This window comes from Rattus rattus, chromosome 5 (assembly GCF_011064425.1).
Source record: "Rattus rattus isolate New Zealand chromosome 5, Rrattus_CSIRO_v1, whole genome shotgun sequence".
Taxonomy (NCBI): Eukaryota; Metazoa; Chordata; class Mammalia; order Rodentia; family Muridae; genus Rattus; species Rattus rattus.
This window is the reverse complement of record NC_046158.1, coordinates 4,474,029-4,500,385: the sequence shown is the minus strand read 5'-3', so window position 1 is coordinate 4,500,385 and position 26,357 is coordinate 4,474,029. Positions and strand designations below refer to the sequence as shown.

The 26,357-nt window shown below is 47.6% G+C and overlaps 2 protein-coding genes and 1 long non-coding RNA gene across 13 annotated transcripts in view; 1 reads left to right on the top strand and 2 right to left on the bottom strand.

The window, feature by feature from the left end:
• The window catches only part of Fnbp1 (formin binding protein 1), a 114,268-nt gene extending 98,763 nt beyond the window's left edge, over positions 1-15,505 (bottom strand). For 10 of the 11 annotated variants that reach the window (XM_032902817.1, XM_032902818.1, XM_032902816.1 and 7 more), the window contains exon 1: positions 15,219-15,345. In XM_032902817.1, the coding sequence (XP_032758708.1) occupies positions 15,219-15,242 (24 nt within the window). In that variant the 5' untranslated portion in view covers positions 15,243-15,345. Of the gene's footprint in view, positions 1-15,218 lie in introns of all 11 variants that reach the window. The other variant, XM_032902826.1, reaches the window with a different exon arrangement.
• Positions 15,506-19,583: 4,078 nt separating this feature from the next.
• On the bottom strand, positions 19,584-21,377 carry LOC116900052. The gene is made up of 2 exons (XR_004387911.1): positions 20,089-21,377; positions 19,584-19,921 (listed from the first exon to the last, which is right to left on the bottom strand). It is a non-coding gene; the product is annotated as an uncharacterized LOC116900052 (long non-coding RNA).
• Positions 21,378-25,277: 3,900 nt separating this feature from the next.
• Positions 25,278-26,357, top strand: part of Gpr107 (G protein-coupled receptor 107) — a 60,850-nt gene continuing 59,770 nt past the window's right edge. Inside the window, exon 1 of the mRNA XM_032902815.1 lies at positions 25,278-25,438. Coding sequence (XP_032758706.1) covers positions 25,316-25,438 — 123 coding nt within the window. The 5' untranslated portion in view covers positions 25,278-25,315. The remainder of the gene's footprint in view (positions 25,439-26,357) is intronic.

Below are 26,357 nucleotides of genomic sequence, written 5' to 3'. Positions count from 1 at the left end.
CTCTCCCTCCCCACCTCCCTCCTCATGTCCTGGCTGGCCTCTTTCCTCCCCCACCCCCTCTTCCTCCTCCCTTCCCATGCTCCCAAATAAACTCTATTCTATCCTGGACCTGTCCACGGCTGGTCCAGCGGGGAGAGATGCCTTAGCAGGGGCCTGCCGGGGCACCCCTCCCACCTCACCATTTCTGCGCTCTACAAAATGTGTTGGCTTTATAAAGCACCACTCGATCGTCCTCTCAGGCAGACGTTACCGCGTCCCGTTCAACAGCTAAAGGAACCCAGGTCGAGTGGCCTGTTCAAAGTGACTCAGCAAGTTTGTAACTGGAGAGGAGCCATGGGACCTGGCTCCAGAGTCATGCCATTGAGCAAGACCACACAGTCCGCAAAAAACCTTATAATAATGACAATGACAATAATGGTAACAATAAGAACAGGAATAATAATAATTAGCTGGGTGTGGTAGCTTACGCTTGCAATCCAAGCAAACGAGAGTCTTAGACAGGAGGGCTGTCCAGAGTTCCAGGCCAGCTCAGGCAGAATAGGAAGTTCCAGGACGTGTAACCTACAGAGTAAGACCTCTACTCCAAAAATGGACACACAAAAGGCCAGGTGAGGTGGCACACTGCACACCTCTGAAACCTGCACTTAGAAGACTGAGGCAGGTGGATTTCTGTGAGTTCCAGGACAGCCAAAACTACACAATGAGGCCTTGTCTCAAAACAAAGCACCAAAAAAAAAAAACCAAAAAAAAAAAAAACCAAAAAACAAACAAACAAAAAAAACCCCACCCCAACAGAAAGCAGTCCAAAATAGCAGAGCAGAAGCAGATGTCTTCCTCAGCAATCATATGGTATTGCTTTCACACACACACACACATCAGTAAAAAGGCACCAGCATCTTGTCTGCATCCCAAGAGAAGGGATATAAGGCCCCTTACGGCACTCAGTGGGAGGGATCCATAGATCACATTGTAAGATGAGCCCGAGGGACAGAGACAGGCTTGTGGCCATCTTTGCAAAATAGAATCTGTTGGCCACGTGAGGGGAGCGCTCTCAAAAATCAGATTTCTTTCACAAGTTGTCAAGAGGAAAATTAAACAATATCAGGTCTGGTATAACAAGGATGTCAGTCGCCCGGGTGAGAACGGAATAGTTCTAAACGCCACTCATCTCGTATGTCAGAGGCACACGAGAAGCACAGGAAGTGGGCAGACTTCAAACGATGCTCTAACAGACTGTGGGTGGAATTCTCCCGACAGTCATCGCTCACTGCTACCCAAGTGGCCATTTATGCTAACTGTCCCCACCTGACTTGAAGGGCCGCGTTCCTGGAGCCAGTCTATGGAAGCCGCTCGTCTGAAAGCCAAGCCCTGACTTAAAACAAATCTCTCACAGTGGCCATGGATGCTGAAGGACGATGGCAGTTCACCATGTGACAATCTCAAGTTAGACACTGGCGTTCAGAGGACTAAACCTGTGAAAGCCTTCCACCTCGACTGCCCTGCTCCCTGTTTTAGGATGGTCCAGCCTGGACTCCTTCTATGACTTCCAGATCCGAGTGTCTGTTCCTTCCAGCTCTCACGTCAGCCATGCAATGGTCTTCCTTGTTTCCTGCTCTCTGGAGCACCTGCCATCCTGACAGTTAAGAAAGATCACCATCGCCAAAGTGCCTAGATTTCTACCAGTGGGTCCCTACTCTTTTCTCTTTTCAAAAGACAGTGTCTACCCAGTATGCGTGTGCGTGTGTGTGTGTGCACGAGCACATGCACTTTTCAGTTGGGCATGAAGGTGCATGCCTCTGATGCCAGCACTGAGAGGCAGTGAGTTCCAGGGCTACACAGAGAGACCCTGTCTCCCCACCACCCCCAGAAAAAAAATATCAATCTATGGTTTCATACACCTTAAATTCAGCAGACCGGGCAGAGACAGGTGGATCTCTGTGAATTTGTGGCCATCCAAGGCTACATAGTAAAACTTTGTCCCCTCACCCCCCCCAAAAAAAGAAAAGAAAGGAAAAGAAGGAAAAATAATAAAATGAATAATAAATCTTTTGTTTAAAAAAAAAAAAATGGGTCAACTGGTAGATTCTGGGCTCTGCTGGATCTGGGAAGTGCTGGAGCAGGTCAGATGATCCAGCATTTGATCCAGGGTGGCTGCACCTAGTCTGGGAGATGCAGGACTGGATAAAGGCCGAAGGAAGATCAGAGCGAAGTGAAGTGTGGCCGCACTCGGCTTGGGGGAGAATCATCTTGTAGCATCTAAGGAAGAGGCTGGCTGCTCTCTCTGTCAAGAGCCCCACCCTCCCTGGGCCAGAGGAGCTTCAGGCGCCCACAGCTTGCCGTCACAGCCGTTCAACTCATCAGATCCCGTCTGGACTGTGTGCTCTCCAGGAAACTCAATACAGATCTACTTTTCCACGTAGATTAGCCTCTGGGGAAGGAGTGGACAGACTGGCACCTCCGGCCTCCACCTCCCCCAAAGTTTCAGTCTGTGTTCTGTGTCACCTGTCAGGCTTGGGGATTTGGTTAGTAAGAGTCTCCTCCTCCGGCGAACTGAAAACCCAAAAGCTGTCAGGCTGAAAGAGCTGGGAAGCAGATAACCCTAACAAGGTTGTGTGAGCAGCACAGAAGCAGAGGTGACAAGGAAGAAGCCATGGCGGGTTTCATCTGGGCAGACCTGCATACGAGGATGGTGTGTACACACACACACACACACACACACACACACACAGACACACACACAGGTACATGAGGCCAGGAGGACCTGAGATTTCCTACTCAATCACTCTTGTTCTTAAGTCAGTGTCTCTCATTAAACCTGCTGCTAGGCTGGTGGCCAGCAAGCCCCCAGTGATCTTCCCGTCCCCAAACCCTAACCCTGTACAACAACGCCTGACTTTCTACTTAGTCTCTGTGGGTGTGACCTTGGGTCCTTATGTTTGTGCGGCCAGCACTCCCACCCACTGGGCTATCTCCCTAGTCCAGGTTGGAGTTTTGTGCTCCACTAGTGAGGAGAAAGACTAGGTGCCTGGCTAGCTACCTGCAGCTGAGAGACATAGAACATGCTCTGAAGGGGAAGCCAAGTCCTCGTGTGGCTGTACTCTACTCTCTCAGGCCCCTCTTACAACCCCATATCGTGCCTGGTTCAGTAGAGAGTTCTGTGTTCTCTCACGCTTCTGGGCCGCCCTTTGCCTTTTACTTCCTCTTTCTGGAAAGGTAGTGTGGCCTCCACCCAACCTGATCATACTTCCTTAGCTACTGACTAGCCCCTCAGCACTCCACCAGGATCTTACCCTTTCCCAAATGAGCTCCGCCCTCCGTTCTCTTTTATATCTTATGTGTGGGAATGCTTGCCTGATCATTTATGTGTGTGCACTGCGCGTGTGCAATGCTTGCAGGGGCCAGAAGAGGGCGTCAGACTTCCCGGAGCTTGCTGTGAGCTGCAGGCCAGGGGTTCTTGGAATCAAAACAAAGGTTCTGAGCAAGAGCAGCCTCTCTGAGTGCTGAGCCATCTCTCTAGCCCCCACTCTGATGTCATTTCCTGTCTACCTTCCTACCACAACTACACCGCTCGAGTGCAACCCTCCCCTCCCCCAGTCTCAGTACACTCAGTAGTACACTGAAAAATAAATAAGGTGAGGTTAAGTTACACAAATACTACACATGGTCGACATGGCTGCTTCTCTGATCTGGCTCATGGCCAGATAAACTTCACTTTGTTTCTGGTCTGTGGTGTTGACATTTCATTTTTTCCCCAGTGACGACTGCCCAGAATAATGGCGGTTAAGATCATCACATGCATGGGCTGGGTATGGCTCAGTGGGTACAAAAGTGCCTGCTGTGCAAAGCATAAAGAAAGACCTGGGGTTGGGGATTTAGCTCAGTGGTAGAGCGCTTGCCTAGCAAGCGCAAGGCCCTGGGTTCGGTCCCCAGCTCCGAAAAAAAAAAAAAAAAAAAAAAAAAAAGAAAGAAAGAAAGAAAGAAAGAAAGAAAGAAAGAAAGAAAAGAAAGACAGACCTGGGTTTGAATCCCTAGTGCCCACATAGATATCCGAGGCAGATCTCAGGAGCCTGCTGGCCAGTCAGTCTGCCCTAAAAGGCGGGGTGCTTCCGATTCAATGAGACCCTATGTCAAGGAAGAAGGTGGCAAGAAACAGAAAAAACCCACCAGGATCCTGCTCTGACCACACACACACACACACACACACACACACACACACACACACACACACACTTGTGCACACACAAAGGTAGTTTGAAAAATTCAGAGCCATGGTGAAATTTCTATTTATATACCGACAGACACTCCGGCAATCCAAATGTCTTTGTCTAAACACTTACAGGAATTTCCACGTATATCTTTCCCCAAAGTAAATATTTTTAAATCGCAGTTATCTTTGTTGAGAAGAAATCGATCCTGCGCTAAGCTGATATGCAGAATGATTTATTAATGTCTCAAGTGGCAAATACCTGGCTTTGTGAGAGGAGAAAGAATGTGACTTAAGTATCTGTTTTTAAAAGTGGTAAAAATAGCCTAAGAGAACTATTAACCTCAAGGATGAATTAAGTGTGTACATTTGGTAGACCCAAGTATGCAGTAAACCTTAGTATAGTGGGTTTTTTATTTATTTGCTTTATGTGTGTGTGCCTGAGTTTTTGTATGTGCACCCCACATGTGCAGGTGCCCAAGAAGCCAGAAGAGAGTTTGGATCCTCTGGAACTGGACTTGTGGATGGTTGTGAGTTGGGAAGCCAGAAAGCAAACCCCAGTGTTCTGAGAGTGCAGCCGGGGCTCTCACCTGCTAAGCATTCTCTGTAGCCCCTGTGTCATGGTTTGAGGGCTCACTTTATTTCTTTAAATAAAAGGGAAATCACACGGTGCTATGACCTCCAGAGAATTGGACTGCTTCATAGAACAATGGCCTGCAGGCATTCTCCCAGCTCTGTTTGTTTTGTTTCGGTGTTGGTTTTTGAGACTGGGTTTCAGGTCGTGGCTGGTGGCTGTCCTCAAACTGTATGTAGGTGAGATGATGGGGACCTTGAGATTCTCCTGATTCCACCCCCTACCAGCTGGGACTACACACATGACCCGCCACGCCCAGCCTAATATCGGGTTATTTTATTTTATTGTTAATACTACAAAGTATCAATTTTAAGTCAAGGGACAAAGAGTCCAAAACCTAGAAGGCAGGTGCCATGATACCGCAGAGCCTCTGTCAAACCAGCACCTGAAGAGCCCTTAGCTTGTCCCCAGGGACCAGGTCCTTTCTTCCTAAAACCTTTCAGTGGCTCTTACCCAAAGGACACATGGTACCTTCAAGCCAGCACTCGCCCCATGCCTTCCTGGAAAGGAAAGTATCACCACACCACAGAGGTCAGCAAATTGAGGAAGAGAGATGACTGCCCAGTGTCTTCCAGCCCACGCTCTCCAGAGCTGCTCTCTCAAGTGGAGGCCCATGTGCCAGTTCTCCCCAGAGAAATCTTAGCCCATCTCAGGAGTTCAGACACCTCAGCCTGTACTTAAATAAGCCCGAGCTTCCTTTAAAGCTCCAGGTTTTATTTTGCCATGGATGGGAGAGGAAGAGTTTAAGATATTGTACCAAAACGTTGAGGGACTAGGGTGGTGGCCCAGCTAGTAAAGCCTGAGGGCCCAAATTCAAACTTCTCCACAGAAGAAGTCAGTTCCGTGGTGGGTTTGTAATCCTTGTACTGGGGAGAAGGCATGAGAGGAGTCAGAGACAGGAAGTTCCCAGGCACCTGCCAGTCCAACTGAAACAGGGAGCTACAGGTTCAGAGAGAGAGAGAGAGAGACAGACAGACAGACAGACAGACAGAGAGAGACAGACCTTGCCTCAAAAAATGGGGGAGAAGGGCAAGAGTGACTTTCAAAGACATATGAAGTCAACCTCTGGCCTACACATGTGTATACATACATATAACACATACACGTGCTCGTGCATGCAAGCATCACAAAAATAAATAAAAAGACCAAAACGTTAAAAGCCTTACATATGACATCTAGAAAAACCCACAATGCTTTTCAAACATTTTTGTTAGAAAAAAAAATTAAAAAAAAAAATCTTTCTAGTACTCTGGCTAAGACACCTATGAAGGAATTTCTTTACATTTGGGAATAAGTCTTCAGAGATGGGATCCTCAGGGGCAGACTTACCCAGCACTCAAAAGATGTTCGCTGTTACAGAGAGCCTACTGCTCTTGTAGAGGAACCAGATCAGTCCCCAGCACCTACATCAGCCTGCTTACAACTGCCCGAAACTCCAGCAGCAGGAGACGGGAGCCCACCGATCCTCTAGTCCCCTCCAACACCAGCACACGCAGGGTACACATACAAGCAAGCAGAAGAAGAAAGACCAAACAAACACAACTTTGCATTTAAAAGCATGAGTGGAGCCAAGCATTGTGTCGCACACCTTTAATCCCAGCACTCCGGAGGCAGAGGCAGGCAGATTTCTGTGAGTTCAAGGCTAGCCAGGTCTACATATGGAGTTCCAGGACAGCCAGGGTTATATAGAGAAACCCTGTCTCAGAAAACCAAACCAAACCAAACAGACAGACAAAAAAAGTAGGGGTAGGGAGAAAAAAGAAGAAAATTTGAGAGGATTGCTGGATAAATGACATCCAGCAGCTTCATTGGCAACCGTGCCCACCTACCAGGTCTGCAGCCCACAGCAGTTAGCCAGCCCATGGCTTCTCAGTAACAGTGGCCTCAAACACTTCATTTGATTACAACCCTGTATCCCAGCTGCATGAAGATGGAAGCAGAAGATTCTAGCATAGGGCTAGCCTCATCTACAGAGCTAAAGGTCAACCTGGAACTCTTACTGAACTCTGAAAAGTAAAAAGGTAAAAGGAAAGAAAAAAAAGGGGGTGGTGGTGGGGTAAATGTCTGGGGAAGAGGGTTGTGTGTGGGGGTGTTATTTTATGTGTACAGTGTTTTGTCTGTTTGTGTGCCTGTGCACCATGTACATGCAGGGCCCTCAGAATCCAAAAGAGAGCACTGGATTCTCACTGTGGCTGTGAGCCACCATGTGGACCCTGGGAGTCTGGAAGCCAGGTCCTCTGGCTAACTAGCCAGAGGTCTTAACCTCTGAGTCACAGCCCCCGGAAGAATATTTGACAAACAACATGTCATACTCTAGGTTCGACCCCCAGGTAAGAAAAACCAAACAGGTTTCAGGGACCCAACCCTATGTCACTGACTAGGGAAACAGAAGCAGGTGCTGGCAGAAGAGAAGCCTGGCTAGTAACACAGTTGCAAGCTTTGAGCTGTGACTAGGGTGCCTGAAAGAGAAACTTTCATTTACATGTGAGCAGCTCTCATGGGTGACGGAGGGAGTGGCTTCACCTGCCTGAGTCTCAGTTATAAACTAACTAGCTAGCTGTTAGGTTCTGGGAAGAAACATTTAACACCTTCTTACCTCCCAAGAGCTACATATCTGTTCTGGCTCTCCAGAGTTTAAGCCATGGGGAGAATGCATGGTCTGGGCTTGGTTCTCCAGAAAGCCAGGAAGCAGGAAAGCATTGTGATGTTTGGCAGAAAACCCTGCAAGAATACACTGGGTACCCAATGGCACAGGATGGCAGAGCCCAGCCATTCCTGAGCCTGGGTGATGGGGAGTGTGTGTGTGTGTGTGTGTGTGTGTGTGTGTGTGTGTGTGTGAGAGAGAGAGAGAGAGAGAGAGAGAGAGAGAGAGAGAGAGAGAGAGAGGGGGGGTGCGGGGGGGGGCGCGAGATATTATTTTCTCTACTTTGTGTTTATTTGAAATTCTCTTTATTAAAACGCTCAAACAAAGATGAGAGAGAGAGAGAGAGAGAGACAGAGAGACAGAGAGAGACAGAGAGAGACAGAGAGAGACAGAGAGAGAGAAAGAAACAAAGCAAACTGCTGGAACAATAGACTTAGTTGTTTTGTTTGCTTTGTAAGGCGGAGTCTTGCTATAGAGCCCAGACTAGACTAGAGTGTTGGGATTACAACTGTAAGCCACTAGGCTAGTTTTGGGTTTTTTTGGTTTTTTTTTTTTTTTTGGTTTTTTTTGGTTCTTTTTTTTCGGAGCTTGGGGCCGAACCCAGGGCCTTGGGCTTCCTAGGTAAGCGCTCTACCACTGAGCTAAATCCCCAGCCCCTAGGCTAGTTTTTTGAGTTCATGAAATGGTTGCATGGGTGAAGGTGCCTGCCTTCAATCTTGGTGACCTGAGGAACCACACAATGGAAGGAGAGAGCTAACCTCAACTACTTGTCCTCTGACCTCTCTCCTGCCATGGCACATGCGCACCCCCTTATGTATGCATATAAAGTTAACAGAGATGTTATTTTTTTTTTTTTTTTAAAGGGGCGAGCACTAGGGTTGCACTAAACACATAAATAAAACTATTTCAGACTGCCACAGACCTAGGGTTCTGAGAACAAATCTCTACTCACTACTCTGTGACCTTGGGTAAGATGTTTCACCCTCTTGCCTCACCACGGATCCTTACGATGTATGGTCTGTGTGAAGAGGCACCAAAAATGGAGTCACTGCCAAGCTGCTTGGCTTTGTCTCATCGTCAAAGTCAAGGCCTTGGTCACACATTATCGTCGAGAAGAAGTAATCAAGATGAAGGTCAAAGTCATGCTCTTCTTGGGGACAGATGGTAACCATTTCTGCTCAGTGTAAGCCTCCCTGAAATGGGTTGTCTCTACCTGCATCTCCCTGATCAGAGGTCTGCATGGCGACTTGTTGATTTCCTGTCAAAGAGTGACGCGCCCCAACCCCCACTCTGGCTGGAGGCCTTGCGCATTTCTGAAAGTATCTTCTTCCGAAAGCTGCCACAAGTGGAACTTGGCCCACCCCGTCCCTATGGGGGAGAGCTAGAGCGCGGATGGGATGTTCCCACAGCTCCTGGGACTCGGAAGCCTTCAACAGATGGCAATCAAGACTGCGACTCTTCTGCCATGGTTAAGGTCACAGGGCAGTGCGTGGGGTGTTGCTTGTCTGCACGGCTGAGGCAATTAGGAGGCGGCTTTAGAAAAGGAAGAAATACAAGGGGGAGATGCACGAAAGATTGCTGGGGCCGGGCTAAGTGATTCTTGGCTGGGGATGTGGCTCAGTTGACAGAGTGCTTGCTAAGAATGCAGGAAGCCCAGGCTTCCAACCCCAGCGCTGCATACAGCCTTGCATGCTGGTGCATGTCTGTTATCTCAGCTCAGACTCAAGGTCACCCTCAGTGATAAGTTCGGGCCAGCTTGAGTTATATGTGACTCTGTCTCAAAAAAAATAAATAAACAAATACTAAACAGATAAAGGAAACAGAAAAAAATCGGAAACAGGGAGGAGAAAAAGAAGAGGAGGAGAAAGAAGACGGGGAGGAGGAGAAGAAGAGGAGGAGAAAGAAGACGGGGAAGAGGAGGAAGAGGAGGAAGAGGAGGAGGAGGAGGAGGAAGAGGAGGAGGAGACCAAACGAGCAGGTTGGTGGTGGTGCAGGTCTTTAATCCCAGTACTTGGAAGGGGGAGACAGACGCAGCCAGATCTCTTTGAGTCCGAGGCCAACCTGGTCTACATAGTGAGTTCCAGGACAGCCAGGGCTACACAAAGAAACCCTGTCTTGAAAAACCAAAAACCAAAATAAGCCAACAACAACAAAACAAAACAATACCACCAACCAAGCCAGCAAGCCACAATTCCAATTCCTAGGGCGGTCTGTCCTAACGGAAACCTCTCTCGCCCTCCCCCAGCTCGTATGAAGTCACTGTTTCTTTTTTCACTAACTTATCCATGCATCCGGGCGCCTGTGCTGTTACAGTGTGTGTGTGGAAGTCAGAGAGCAACATGCAAGAATCAGGCCTCTCCCCCGACTTAGTGAAACTCAGCTGAGGGTTGGCAGCAAGTGCCCTAAATAGCCCAGGTTTGTTTCAATGTTTTAATTTTATGATACACATAAAATGTTGGGTCTAAGAGGGCATGGAAGGGCTGAAGTTACAGATGGCTGAGAGCCACCACATGCATGCTGGGAATTGAACCCAGGTCCGAGGTTACAGTTTTAATGTAAAAGATATTTTTTCTCTTTGCAAGAAAACAAGGTGGATATTGTGCTGGGTGTGGTGGCTCACGCCTGTAATCCCAGCACTTTGAGAAGCTGAAGCAGGAGGTTTTCTTAGAGGGGGAAAAGTTTGGGCTGTAGCATGAGTTCTAGACCAACCTAAGCTATATAGTGCGAGACTCTGACTTAAAGTGTTCTATCACACCAGGAGCCTAGCTCATATGAATTTGGGGTACTAAAACAGAAAACGAGTATTTCCATACAAATTCCTGATGACTTCACACCCACATTCTAAAGTCTAATTAGATTAATTCCTCGGGGCATCTGTGTATTCTTGGTAGGGTGCAATTTTTCAGTGTCAAAATAAAACCTTTCTTACGTGTGGGTGGAGCTGTGAGTGATGCTTGCAGGGAAACACGGATCAGGGCTGAGCTAGAAGTTGGGGATGCCGGACTGAAGCCTTAGTCCTTTCCATAGCTCGCCAAGGCCATGTGTGAGATCCAGAGAGCCCCACACTGAGCCCGGGCAAATGTCTCAGAGCATGCTTGAGATCACGCTCTCCTTAGCCCAAACACAGTGAGCACACACATTCTTTCTGAACTAATTTACAAACTGCAGGATGTGAGCTCACTGCAGGGTCATTGGCCTGCCTGGGAGCTGATTTTGCTTCATTTCTGCTAACCAGAAGGGCTGGGTGCAAAGACTGACTGAATTTGTGCTGGTGGCCTTGCTGTGCTCATCCCAAACAGAAACTGGTGAAGGCTAAAGGCCAGGGCACCGAGGAAGGATTGTGAATGGCCGTTAAGGTTCTGATCCCAATTAGAAGTCAAAGGCAGCAGAGCTCACACCTCTCCCAGAAACTGTTAATCCTCACTACTTCCAGTTGGAAAAGAATCAGTATTGCCTAGTTCAATACCTTAACACATTATAAAGTGCCCTAATGTAACTCCCAGAGCTCCCAGGCCCAAGTGCCATGACCCACAGAAAAGAAATTGCTTTTCAAAGACAATGCTCATATGTGCGCATATGTGTGTTTATGCACATGTGGTGGGAGTGGGAGCGTGCACCAAATTACGTGTATAAGGGATGAAAGAGAAACGTAGCCAGACTGTGTTCATTTGGGGACAAAAGAGCACAGAAGGAGGTGACAATCTCTCTATCGCCTGCTTACCTTTACTGGGAATCTCAAACTGTTGGAAAAGAGTCTATGTTTACAGTATCTAAGAATATATGCATATACAAAACACTTCATATTATATATACATATGTTAATAACTATATGTATAATATATACATTACACACACACATACATCTAGCTCAAGGTCTTACATATGCTAAACTGGTTTTATTACACTTTTTTTTTTTTTTTTTTTTTTTTGGTTCTGTTTTTTGGAGCTGGGGACCGAACCCAGGGCCTTGCGCTTCCTAGGCAAGTGCTCTACCACTGAGCTAAATCCCCAACCCCTATTACACTCTTTTGATACAAAAAGTTTTTCTAACTTCCTGACATTTTATAGTTTTCCAAAGCTCACCTAGATTGCAAATGCACCAACGAGCTATACCCCAGCTCTGTTCTGATGAATCTTTTGTAGGAGACATAAATGTCCCCTGAGATTTTGATGTCCCAGGCTAGCATGTGCTGTCAGGAAGGTAAGCGCCATTCTCCAGCCTGTAGGAGGAGCTCACGTCAGCGAGGCTTGGGGCATTTGAACTTAGCAGTTGTTCAACGTTATGGAGTTACAGAAATGATTTATTATAACCCAGTTACAGGAAGATTGCTGAAATTTGTAATGAACGGATTTCCCCTTTTCTCTTTTGGCCACGCTGGAGGTGATCCTAGGGTCTGCCGCATGCTGCTAGGCGAGCAACCTATCCTGGAGCCCGGGTTTCAGCACTAACCCAGTCAAGTCAAAAACCAACCGATGTTTAAGGAGGCAGAGGCAGAGACAGAGACAGGAGGATCTCTGTGAGTTAGAGGCCAGCCTGTCCACAGGGTGAGCTTCATGTCAGCTAGGGTTACAGTTAGACCATGTCTCAAACAAAACATACATAAATAAATAAATAATAAAAAATAAAATTTAAACCTGCCATTTAGACTTTGTCTTTCTCCTACCCCAGTACCAGGGGCAGAACCCAGGCTTCATGTGAGCTACGTACGCAAGCTCTCTACCACTGAGCTATGGCCCCATCCCTCTCTGGGTTCTAGATTTTTGACATCGACTCACTCTAAGTTGCTTAGACAGGCCTTGAACAGTCAGGCCTTCTGTCTTGACCCCCCACTAGCTGGGATTACAAACCTGAGCTGGTTTTATTACACTCTTGATACAAAAGTTTTTCTAACTTCCTGACATTTTACAGTTTTCCAATGCTCACCTAGATTGCAAATGCTTTCTGCCTTAAAGGGTTTTTAGAAGAAAAGGGTGTCACTCCTTAGCAAGCAGGATGTGGCTTAAGAGTAGGCTTTTTTACCTAGAACAAGTGTTCAAAACCAGAAGTTTTTTTTTTTTTTTTTTTTTTTTTTTTTTTTTTTTTTTAGGGCCTTACTTTCACTAAAGTCCTAAGACTTCACAAAGTCTGTTAGGATTGGCGAAGGTCATGAATGCTGTGGCCACCTGCCGCCAACCACTCAAGGCCACCCGAACCCCATGCCATCGCATCTAGAAGTATCATTCTGCCAAGTGAGGCTTTAGCGACCCATCATTAGCTCATTACTACAGCGAGGTTCCAAAGCCACCATGTAAGGAAAACCCTCAATCAGGGCCTTGGCCTGCCCGCCAGGACACTGCACATCTCCAAGCTTCTGACCACTAGACACAGATGGAGAAAGGGCTTCTTCAGCTCTGATTTCCTTCAACCCCTAGGCTGCCTTGCTCTCCTTCCTTCCTTCCTTTCCGGAAAACTGTTTTAGACAGTTGATAGCCTTAAAACCCAAGTTTTGCACTAATTTTTCTTTTCTTTTTTTTTTTTTTTTTTTTGGTTCTTTTTTTTTCGGAGCTGGGGACCGAACCCAGGGCCTTGCGCTTCCTAGGTAAGCGCTCTACCACTGAGCTAAATCCCCAGCCCCATGCACTAATTTTTCTTGATAGTGTTATAACATGCTCACCTGTTCCCTCCATTAAACTATAAGCTACCCAGAGGCAAAGGCCTGTACTCAGCAGGCCTTAAAAACAAAACAAAAAGTAAAAATTAGGCCGCCCTGTTTTTTCATTGCCATATATTTCATACACAGTATGGCAGGCTGATTTGCTATTGGCCATAAGCAGACCCATAAATTTATCAAGTAAGCTAAATCCAGATACTTCATATCACTCACCATTTAAAATACTTCCCAACATTCTCTTCTCTTCACCTCTGGTGCTAGGTTCAGTGCCTCATCTAGGTCCAGGCCAGGCAAGTCTTTTTACCTGAGTCACATCCTCGGTAGCTTTCTGTTTTGCTTTTTTTTTTTTTTTTTTTTTTCCAGACAAAGTCTTGCCATGTAGTTCCTGCTGATCTGGGACTCACTATGTATTCCAGGCTGGATGCAAACTCACGGCAATCCTCCTGCCTCAGCCTCTCCAGTGTTTTGGATTACAGGTGTGAGCCAGCAGGACAGGTCCCTGTGTTAACGTCCTGTCTTCCATTCCCAAAAGATGCAGGAAGGGCAGACATTGCCATCAGCGCCCAGCTACCTGCCTTCTTCTGGATCGCCAGCTACAACATTCGCCAATATGGCTACAAAATAACCACCTCCTTAAGTCACCTAAGAACCAAGTATTTTCTACCTTCCCAGTTACATCCTGCTGCTTGAACAAGTGCACAAACTTCCATTCTGTCGCTGACCTTGACTTCTAATGTGCCCCCACCCTAGGTGAGAAAATAAAAAACGATCAACTAACCAAACAACACACCCCCAAATCAGAAAAGAAAATAGCAGTCATAGGCGAGCAGCTTTGCCTAATGTGGGTGTGTACAAGTTGCTTCAAACTATGTGTTATATTTATTTTCTAAACGGGCATTTGCACCAGTCACCTGACATTTTGACAGCCAAATGAATGGAAATCCCTTCGACAGAGGATATTGATGAAATGAGTTATCTTGGGAACCAGTGCTCCCAGGATTTTAGTATTAACAGAAGCTGCTGTAGTCTAAGAAATGGTTATGTAAAAACAATCAAAGCAAAAGAAAACAATTTAAGGAGAATGCACTGCATTTCCCTAATTGCCCTAACCTTATTTTGACATGACATTTCTTGGCCTCATCTTGGATGGCAACACCACCCCACACTTTCCCCTCCACACCCTTCACAAATGAAATTCAGAAAGGTAGTCAGCGGGCACTTAGGAGTTTATCACTGAGAAGGACTGATCTCTGGCACATTTCTGCGCAGTAACCGCGGTTTCGTCGCCACCTTTACCCAGGCCATTGCACCGCCAGCCTAAACCCAGCCTTTCCCCGGTGCTCGAGTCCAGAGGAAGGCAGGGCAACAGGCCCTGCCCCTCGGCCAACAGCCTCCCTTTCCCGGAGATGCCCTGAGAGCTACCCTGGCGTCCTCTGCTCGCCCTCGATGGGACCGTTTCCAGACACAAGCTGCTCACTAACCCACCTACACCCCCAAACGAAGGATCCCCGCGAGGTCATCCCCTCTTGAAACCATTTCGTTTGTTCTGGGCAGCAGGACAGAACCAGGTCCCCGGCAGCCGTCCCTTCGTGGTATCCTATGATCTCCCCTACTGCTGTCCCCCTGCGGACCAAACACCGCAGCCCCCCTCAAATTCAGAATCTGAGCTGTCCCCAAGATTATAAGTGCGCCCCAACCGCCTCGAGGCTAAACTCCTCACTTCCAGAGAGAAGACCTTACCCACTCGCTCCCGGCACCCGCAAACCGGAGACCCAAAACCTTGCGCCTGCCAGGCCGCCCCGCCCCCGGGAGTAGCGCGGGATCCGCCCGCACCTCCGAGCCTGTGGATCGGCCCCAGAGCTCCGGCCAGGGGCGCGCGCAATTACTCAGCCCGGTACAGCGCGGGCCCCACGCCCCCGGGGAACGCCCGCGGGTTGCCGCTCCGGGAGCCAGAACCTAGCTCCGCGCCGCCCCGAGGCCGCCGGGGCCACTCGATCCGCGTTCCCTCTGCTGGGCGACGACGCACGCCGAGGCCCCTCGTTGCGCCTCCCGCCCAGGCCGCCCGCGGCCCGGCCCCTCACTCACCCAGAGCTCAGTGCCCCAGCTCATGGTGCAGGGACCGGGAAAGGGCCCCCGACCCCCTTCGCCGGCGATCGCTGCGGCCCTCCGGACCCTGCGAATGCGGAAAGCCCGCCGCTTCCTCCGGCTCGCGCCTCTAGCCCCGGCTCGCCACCTCTCGTCGCTCCGCGCGGAGCAAAATGGCCCGAGGAAGGAGCAGAAGCGAGCGCCGCAGCGCGCCCTCCCCGCACCAGAGCCGAGGGGCGGGGTGGGGCGGGACAAGAGGCAGGACGGGGCGGGACCGGACTGACAGCTCGTGCATACCGTCCCGCCCCCAGGCTCCCTTTGGCGCGGTTGCCTCGGGGGTCTGGAAGGACGCGAACCCCTGGGGACTTGTCCACGTCATTGGTATTCCGCAGCCAGCGCGCCCAACTCTCTTGGGACCCGTGCTCTCTGTCTTCAGACTGGGTGGCTGGTGATCACGTCGCTCTATTGCCGTCTACCTTCTACCCACCGCGCCCACCGCTGTTTTGCATTTCAGAACTTTTGCCTGGTATCCACCGACGCCCACCTTAGAAGCTCCCGGAGTGGCTTCTCCCACCATCCAGACACTGAGGAGGCCCAAGGTGCTCAGCAGCGTGCGTGGGAGTGGGGCCTGGAACCGTGACGCCAGTGCACAGTGTACACAGGACATTGAGAACAGCAATCCAGCAGATCCGGGAACCAGAGAAGGAACTCGGGAATGTACGCCCCAAAGAATTATAATTTGTGCCTTTCCCTACCTGTTCGGCCAGGAATCTCGGCAATAAAGTTCTGTTGCACCGCTGAAGGGACAGCAATATCTCTGAAGGGCCCACAGAGACTTTGGAGGGTTCAAATCCAGCCTCTGCACTCTTTGGCTGGGTGGTCTTGGATGGACTTCACCTCTATCTGGGAGGAGAGCCCAGCTGCCGAAAGAAGGCAGTGTCTACCAGTTCCCGGCCTAGCGGTGTGAACCGAGCGACATGAACCAGCCAGTGGGTAGCTGACGAAGAATGGTAACCATCTCAGAATCCTTCGTGTCCTATTTCCACAACCTTTCTTCTCTGAATACTGGAACCACTCCTCCAGAGTCTTGACTCTCTTCTAAACGCGTTTCTCCACTCTCTGCTTCTGGACCTGTTCATCTTTTTCCGCGTGGGAGTTAATTCTCTTTAAAGGGTGAATTTCAGCCCAGTGTGTGCTGTCCCATACTTGGAGTTTAGCATTCCGGAGGCAGAGGCAGGAACACTGCTGCAAGTTCAAGGCCAACCTGAGCCACATAGTAAGTACCAAGCAGGCTGAGGTGGACCTCAAAAGGAAAGCTTGACTAAGATAAAAACAACAATGGTGTGGTAAGGGTGCAGAGGCAGGTGGATCTCTATGAGTCAAAGGCCCAGCTACAGGTCACATAGTGAGACCCTGTCTTAGAAAAGAGAAATAAGCACAAAATAATTTGTTTAAAAAAGAAAAAGGAAAGAAAGAAAAAGGAAGGAGGGGCGGAGCTCAGGACCCTTTCCTTAAGCCTTAGGACCTCCTACTTCCTTTGCTGGGTAGCTACATTACAACCATCAAAACTATTTTTGGCCTGTCTTTTGTCAGTTTCAAGCTACAGGCCCCCATCTTTCGCGTCTGTTTTAAATATTTTGCTCCCACATTTACCAGGTCTGAGCACTCTTTACTCCCTAGACTGCTGGGAATGTGGGAGTCAGGACGGTCAGCCACCTCCCTGCCAGGGCAGATTTATGGCTAGGGTGAGTTGGAGGGCTTGGAAATGTAAACAATGTTAGCAATGTCACTGGGTAAGTCTGCATTCTGTCTGCATGTGTATCAGTGAAGCACACCCATGGCTGGTGCCCTTGGAGGTCAGAGACTTGTTGGAGCCCCTGGAACTGAACTGCAGATGGTTGTGAGCTACCCATGGAGAGGCAAACCCATGCTCTTAGCCACACTTAGCCATCTCCCCAGGCCCCACAATGCCACTGGGTTTTATTTGCTCCAAACTGGGAATGGCCATACTAGGGAGACCTGCGTGCTGGCATTCTCGTCACCCATGCCTCTCTCCCTGCTCGTTTGTTGTTTCCTCTTCCATCCACAAAATGATCTAATCTTGACTTTGGAAAACTAGAATGCTACTTGCAAAACATAGGCTAGCCGGGAGGTAAAGTGACCTGTGCCCTAAAGAAAAAGTGGAAGGAAGGAGGAGAGAACGATGCCTGAAGAGGAAACGTTTTACGCATTAGTTGCGGAACCTCTGGAAGCCACAGTGGACTGCAGGAGCTGGGCTGACTGAGCACACTTAACGTATCTTTCACTTGGGTGAGCCTGGAAGGCAACTCGAAGAGGCTTAGAGTCAGAAGGCTCAGAAAATGAAAGACAGATAAAGTATCGATTCTCTAGCTGGGTGGTTCTCACCCTGGCAGATGCTGGCTCAGCACAGCTGCACGCCTACTCCACCCTGAGTCACTGAGCTGTGGTCCTTGCCTTTGAATGGTCTCATGGCATGGAAGATGCTAACTCTAAAAGCAGGCATCTGGACAGACACCGCACAGGCCACTCCTGCACAGGCTTCTGGCTGCTTAGTTTGTTCTTTCCTTCTTCCCCCCTCCCCTCGGAGACAGGGTTTCACTGTGTAACACCCCTAGCTGTTCTGGAACTCCCTTTGTAGACCAGGCTGGCCTCAAACTCACAGAGATCCGCTTGCCTATACCTCCCGAGTGGTGGTGGGATTGAAGGCTCATGCTGCGACCTTGTAAAGCTTAGTCTGTTTATATATTTCCTTGTGTGTATGTGAGTGTGTGTTGGCATTCACGTACAGCACTTATGTGGAGGCCAGAGGACAACTTGTGGGAGTCAGTTTTCTCCCTCTACAGCATGAGTTCCAGGGGTTGAATTTGTCATCAGGCTCCGTGGCAAGTGCCTTTACTGGCTGAGCCATCTTCTAAGCCCTTATTTTCTGAGACAAGAGCTTACTGTGCAGCCCAGAACTTTGGCGGGGGACCCTCTGGCCTCAGTCAGCATTTCTGAGTAGTTAGAGGCAAATCTATCAGGGTTTTGGTCTTTTCTAAACCTGATTAGGATTAATGAACATTGACTTGGGGTTTGTAGGTATGGTGGCAGATGGGAGGGTTTCTGGGGCAGACTGGGGGATGGTTGGGGTCCTGGTGTTCCATCCTTACTAAGTGTGTGGCTTCTGGTCACTTACACTATCTGCACTTCAGATATGCAGAGCTCGGTGCAGGCAGCTGCAGAGCTTCCCTTCTCCAAACCTCAGTTTCCTCTCTTACAATAGAACAGTGACCTCACGGCTTCTTCAGATGTAGAAGAAAATATCTGCAAAGCGCTTAGCACAGAGGGCACAGATACGGATTTCCTTCTCTCTGTGCCACAGCAAGGAAGTAATATCTTCCAAACTGCTGTTACAGCTGGACCTCCAGGCCTGAACGACCAGACAAGTTTCCCAATGACAATTTTTTTTGTTGTTTTGTTCAATAGTTTCTAACATATTTTAGCTTAAAATTTCCCACAGCCCAACTTACAATAGAGTTAAGTCTCAATTCTCCCCATCCCCTTTTTTATTCTGTGCATTCATGGCTGGCTGGAAATCCTTATGTAGACCAGGTTGGTCTTGAACTCACCAAGATCTGCCTGCCTCTGCCTCTTGAGCGTTGGGATTCAAAGGGCGTGCTTTCAAGCCTGGCTTACTGTTTGGGTTTTGGTTGGTTGGTTTTTGTTGTTTGTTTTGCAGACAGAGTCTCCCTGGATGCCCTGGAACTCTCTCTCTAGACCAGGCTGGCCTCAAACTCACAGTAATCCACTTGCCTCTGACTTCCAAGTGCTGGGATTAAAGGCACATGCCATCACTGCCAGAGTTTGTTTTTTAAAGATTTATTTATTTATTTATGAATATGAGTACACCGTAGCTGTCTTCAGACACACCAGAAGAGGGCATCGGATCCCATCACAGATGGTTGTGAGTCACCATGTGGTTGCTGGGAATTGAACCCATGACCTCTGGAAGAGCAGTCCATGCTCTTAACCACAGAGCCATCTTTTCAGTCCTGTTTGTCTGTTTTTTTAAGACAGGGTCTCATGTAGTCTAGGCTGACCTCAAACTTACTATGCAGCCAAGGCTGGCCTTGAAGTGACCTGAGTCCAAAAAAGGCATTTAGTATTCCTGTAAGCCCACGACTGTTGGTGAGAACCAGCTGTACATACTCAGGAGTCCAGTCCGCAGCCAAGCAGAAGAAGGAACAGGCTAAACCTAGGAACTTTCTAGTGAGTGCAGTCTTACAACTGCAACTAGTTTTTAATACCTGATTGCTGAGCTCTCTGAGGTCTGTAAAGGCTCTGGAAATCATGAAACACGGTCTGTCACCAGCCGAGCAGGTTTTATATATATAGTGTCCCAGGTTGAAAAGTGAGTCTCAGGTTTACCTCCAGCTCACCTTAAGCCCACTGAAGATGTCCCGGGGCCACTGGACTGACATTTTCTCAGTTGCCAAAAAGATGCTTTAAGGGTTTCTTCTCTGTCCCAAGAGATGCCTGAGATTCTCTGGGGCAATCTGGAAGACATAGCCAGGAGCTGTTACCAGGCCCGGAAAAGCCTCTGGTTCCTTCCACTGTGTTAGCTTTCGGGTCTGAAAGAACTCTTCTGAAAAGACAGACAGACACGTGGGATAGTACAGCAGGTGAAGGGGCTACAGCAAAACCTGTCCCACGGGGTTGGGGATTTAGCTCAGTGGTAGAGCGCTTGCCTAGGAAGCGCAAGGCCCTGGGTTCGGTCCCCAGCTCAGAAAAAAAGAACCAAAAAAAAAAAGAAAGCGCAAGGCCCTGGGTTCGGTCCTCAGCTCCAGAAAAAAACAAAACAAAACAAAACCTGTCCCACTTGAGTTCTATCCCTGTGGCTCACATGGTGGAAAGACAGGACAGATTTTGAACATTATCCTCCCCACCCCCTTCTCTGGTGGCATGTGTCCTTTCCCCAATACATACATACATACATACAAACATACATACATAAATGTAATAAAAACTTTGGTAAAAAGAAAAACAAACATCAGTTATATCTTATTTCCTCCAACAGTCCAAGCCCAGGCTAAATATTATCAATAGCACTAAATCCAAACTACAATTTGAATTCAACCCCTAGTTTCCTACCAGTGGCAACTTTGAACTGATCGTGCAAACCGGAAGGCTCCTGACTAAGACAGCAAGGCTCAAAACCAGGCCTTAGGAGCTCTGTCCTTCCTGACCTCCAGGCTTTTCCAGTCAGCCCCGGGTTTAACACCCCTTGAAAGCACTGATGGGGAGAAGCAGGCATAACTTGTTTTGTTACTCAATAAGATATGTGGTTGCAGCATCCTGGTTTCGCAAATGACCTTTTCTGGAAACTCAGAAGTCACGTGTTACACCTTGCAGGGATCCAGTGTTTGAAGAACATTCCACACTGACTCCTTGTAACAAAGTAAAAGACTTTGTTAGGGGTCTTCCAGGTCCTTTCCTCTGGGTTGCAAGATAACCACGTCCATAAGGTTCCCACACACATGAAGACAGACATTCTCACGAACTGCTGAGCAGATCTGATTGATATGGCCTGAGGGAGGTTGTGTCATAATTCCCAAGGTTAAAAATGAAAGAATCCTAAAGATTTAATTTTAAGGTCTGGTAAAACTTTCACCCCAACAACACTATAAAATTATCTTTGGAATAATATTTTACCACTACTAGGAGGAACCGAGTACCTGAACATTCTGCTTTTTAGCATTAGTCCCATTTACAGACAGACCTTCTAAAAGGTGGTGCTGGACTTTATTACTTATTGGTCCTTATCATTTTACCTACGTGTGTATGCGTGTGGTGCCTGTGGAGGCCAGAGAAAGATCCTGGGTCTCCTGGAGCTGGGATGACAGGTAGTTGTGAGTTTCCTATGTGGGTGCTGGGAACTCCATTTGTGTCCTCTGGAAGACTAGCAAGTGACCTTAATTATTGAGTCATCTTTCCAGTCCCATGCTACCGTCATCATCTTTGTCATTGTCATCAAGATGGTGTCTCCCTAGGAAGCCCTGGCTGTGCTGGAACTCACTTACGTTGACCAGGCTGGTTTCTAACCTATAGACATCCACCTGCCTCTGCCTTTCGAGGGCTGAGATTAAAGGCATGTGCTATCATGTCTGGCTTTTACTATTATTATATTTATGTATCTGTTTGCCTGCATGTAGGTATGGGTGCCAGGTGCCTGCAGAGGCCAGAAGAGGCCAGCAGATCCCCTGGAAGTCTTGTTACAGGTAGTGAGCCACCACGTGAGCTCCAGAAACAAACCCCAGTCCTCTGTAACACTAGAAAGTGCTCTTGCGTGCTGAGCTATCGCTCCAGCCCCATTACCATGTTAGGAGCTGGGCTTCCCGAAGTCAAAGTGGGATGACAATATCGTGCAGTGGCTTCTTCAGCGTGCATGAAGCCTTGCTCCAATCCGCAGTCCCACGTGGAAAAGGGAGAACTTATTTCAGAATTCTGTTTACTTAACATTTTTTAAAAGTAAAAAAAAAAATCACTTAAGCAGGGGCCAAGAGATTGCTCAGTAATTAAGAGCACTGACTACTCTTCCAGAGGACCCAAGTCTCAATTCTCAGTACCCTCAGGGTGGCTAGCAACCACTTATAACTCCAGTTTCAGAGGATCTAATGGCCCCTTCTGGCCTCTACAGACTCCTGTATGCACAAAGCATGCATACACATACACTCAGGCATACACTCATGTACATAAATAAACATGTCTCCAGCATCTGACTTTTACCGCAGACTCCCTGTCATGGGGTCATAGCTATGTCCACATGTCAGCTTGCTACCTTTTTTTAAAAATGTATTTATTTATTATGTATACATCATACAGCTTTCTGCCTGCATGTAGAAAGGCAGAAGAGGGCATTGGATCCCATTACAGATGGTTGTGAGCCACCATGTGGTTGCTGAGAATTGAACTCAGGACCTCTGGAGGAGCAGATAGTGCTTTGAACCTCTGAGCTATCTCTCCAGCCCTTGCTACCTTTTTTAAAATATAAAATTATAAAAAATCAGACAGGCGAGGCTGGAGAGGCAGCTCTGCAGTGTGCACTGCTCTTGCAGAGGACCTGAATCTGGTTCCCAGCACCCTTGTCATAGGGCTCACTACCACCTTCCAGCTCCAGGGGTTCTGACCCTCTTATGGCCTCTAGAAAACTTGCACTCACATGCACTCCTCAACCCCACACATATACACAATAAAATAGAACAATAAATCTTTTTTTTTTTTAAGTAAAAAGCTGTTCATACTACTGGCCAAGTAGCCCAGTTTTCTGTAAGCAGTTTCAGCCCTGGTTTTACAGGTGCCTGCTAAAATTACCCGAATGGCTGTATGATCTTCGAAAAGCCACTCAGTGTTCCCTGACACTGATTTCACACCTATTAAACAAAGTGGACAAATCTGGATTATCTACAGACCTTCTAGTCCAACAAAGCATGAGCTGGCCTTGTTCTTTGCCACAAGGCAAGACAGGCTTTTGTCCTAGGCTTTGTGATTAGGCAGAGTCTGCCTGTGCTGGTGGGTCATCTATAAACAGACTGTCACTGAATTAATCTAACCAAACCTGATCTGAAGAAAGAAAATAGACACCTCATAGGACTCTCATGCTTTTAATGACATAGCACACACTCAGGAAATAATTTCTCACCTCTCTCTGTGTAGGGCTGCAAAAAATTAATTCTAGAGTTTCCTGCTCTAGATTTCATAATCTGTAAGGGTCAGATGAAAATCCTGATCAAACGTGGAAGATTGCATATTCAAAAGAGATGGCCCAAGATCCAAGGGAAGGGAAGAAAAGCCAGCCGCCAGACAGTCCTCACTGCCTTCCCCTCCCACGAAACTGAAATGCATTTTTAGATAAAGTCCAACCTTTGTGTCTCTACCTGCAACTTCTACTTTCGCCTTTGAAGAGGGTGTGACTGAACTTGGACTGGTTTTTTAATCATGGAATGGATTAGGGTGTTATCAATGTATGATGATTGTATAAACACAGAGGCAAACCTAGGGCCTTCTCAGGCTCCAAATCCATATAACTTTCAGGTTTGCATTTTCCCAAGTGATTTTTTGTGTGTGTGATTTTTTTTTTAAAAATTAGACAGGGCAGTACCAACAAATCGATTTGTTTGTTTGCTTGGTTGGTTTTTCCAACTCAGGGTTTCTCTGAGTAGTCCTGACTGTCCTTGAATTCAGAGATTCGCCTGCCTCTGCTTTCTGCGTGCTTGGATTAAATATGTGTACCACCACCTCCCAGCTCTAGGTGATTTTTTTTAAGATGACAGTTTGTAGCATTAAAGCATATCATGTTGGGCTACAGAGATGGCTCAGCAGCTATGAGCTCTTATACTTCCAGAGGGCTGGAGTTTGGGTTTCCAGCAAGCATAGTGGATGGCTGACAACCACCGGTAACTCCAGTTTCAGGAGATCTGATGCCTCCTTCTGGTCTCTTTGCGAACATCCCATGGCATATATATATATATATATGTATATATATGTATATATATGTATATATATATATATGTATATATATGTATATACATATATATATACACATATATACATATATATACACACATACACACAAAACCAACATACATAAAAAACTTAATTACCTACCTATATGTAATATAGATATAGATCTATTATCTATATATAATAGACATCTATAATGTCTATTATAGAGACATTGCTGAGTGGTTAAGAGCACTTACTACTCTTTTAGAGTAACTGAGTTCAGTATCCAGCACCCATGATGTCAGGTAACACATAATTGCCGGGGTTGGGGATTTAGCTCAGCGGTAGAGCACTTGCCTAGCAAGCGCAAGGCCCTGGGTTCCGTCCCCAGCTCCGAAAAAAAGAAAAAAAAAAAAACAAAAAACAAAAACACATAATTGCCTGTAACTCCAGCTCCAGAGGGTCTGACACCATCTTCTGGTCCCCTCAGATACCTACACATGGCACACACATACATAATTTTAAAAAACCAACCAACCAGACCTTTAGAATATATCCTGTTCCTAGTTCCAGTTAAAAAGCTATAGGAATCTGATTCTGTCATAGATGTTCACACACCTATACAGTGGTGGTTGCCCGGTAGTGGAGTCCCCAGTGTTTTCATTTTGTCCTATTTTGCTTAAATAATTATGCGCACATACACAGAAGCATATGTTACTTGTGCGTCCAGTTAAAAACAAGAACCAAAGGACTAAACAGACTTGGTTATCAGCAGTTTTAATATGCTTGTTTCCCGTAACCCCTTGTTAAACAATAGAACCAGGGATCTATAAGGAAGTTATTCCATTAAGTGCCAAGGATCAAAACCAAAGTTTCCAAAGAAATCAAAATAGAAAACATTAAGGCTCAGACTGCACCGGCGGCATGAAATCACACAAGACAAAATGACGTATCAGTTAAAAATTTGCATGTGATTCCCAGCTCAGCCTGGACAAAATGACCATCTCTTAGAGTTTAGGTAGACTAGAGAAAAAGCATGACACCTACCTCTTATCTGATTAGATTGCCCCAAAGATTAAATGCCACTTGAAAAAAAAAAGCCTAGTGGATTGCTTCACTTGTACTCAATAAATCCTATTACTGCAACTATTTTAAGTCTGCAATTTGTGTAAAAGGCCTAGGATAATAAGTCGAGGAATCTAAGACAGGCCAGCAATTCCTAAGCTATTACCACCGACGACATTCCAGTCAACCGCCAGGGTCAGTGGCGGACATTGCGGGTTCCAGGCTTTGGTCCAGGTCCTTCAATCCCCCAAGCCAGGCGAGGCGGAAAGGAGGTCCCGGTTGGACTAGCTCCGCCATGGTTGTCATGGTAAACACAGGGGCTTTGCCGGAAGTCCGCCCTGGGAAGCCAACTGAACAGTCAGGAGGTGGTCCGCTCAGGTCCTTCGGAGACCAGAGTTGCATTTTCCCGGAAAATGATCTCAAGGACCTGGGAGGCGGCAGCCGCGCCCCCTTCCAGAGCACGTCCGGGACGCCGCACTTTGACCCGGAAGTGAGTGGGAGAGGAAGCAGCTGGTGATGCTGGAATAAATATGGCCGTCCCGGTACCCCTCGGCTGCACGGGCTCCTTCTGCCCGCGGCTGCTACCACTGCTGGCATTGTTGGAGCTGCTCGTCGACCCCAGCTTGGGTCGCGTCCATCACCTGGCGCTCAAAGTAAGGCCTGGCAGGCTGGGGGCAGGATCAGGGAGTGGCGACGGGGGCGCGGCCGCTGTCCGGGGCTGAGCCAACTTCAGCCCTGCCGGGTCTCTAAGTTCGGCCCTTGAGCTAAGGGGTCTGCGCTGCCCTGTGGGGATGGACTACGCCTTGCGGCCGCCTCGGATAGTCTGATCCCTGCGGGTTTGAGGTCGTAGGGAAGAGGTCCAGCCGCGGCCTAAATCTCCAAAGACCGGGAGGCCGCTCCTGCGATTCCCAGCTGGCCTTCCTGGATTCCACGTTGGTGACAACCTTCCCCACTCACCCTTTCATAAATGTAATTACGATTTCTCTTGTCCGCCTTCTCCGTCCTTCTGTGCTCCTTGATCTGACGCGTTGAAGTTGTGCGGAATCTTAGCCTGTTTTTCCTGCTTGGTTTGGGATGCTGATTGATTGACCAAAGCCAGGATCCCCAAGAGTAATTCAAATCTTGCTTAAAATACATGCCTTGATTTCAAGAAGGAAAAACAAGCCTGAGAATTTACTCATCGTTCAAAGTGTTTCTAAGTAGTGGGCCTTTTTCTTTCTCCCTCTGTGGTCATTGCCTAAGGAAGACGTTTATGACAGGCCTGAGATGAACACTAAGAACCGCTATAGTAACTAACCCACAATATAAAGTTCTCTAAGGCTTACACAGGATTGTCAGCCTGTTAATATACCTGGAGAACAGAAGATGACATCATTATGACTCAAAGCCTTGTACATATTCGTAATAGTCAATGTTCCAAGAAGTTGTGGATTTGGGCACAGCTGTCTTTTAAAAATACTTTCCATTAGGTGTGAAGAATCAAGTCTTGTAAATGTAGAGTTTAAAGGGTACAGACAGACTGTACTTGGGCATACTCGGGCTATCCGCTTTTGTTTGTAAATTAAGTTGATC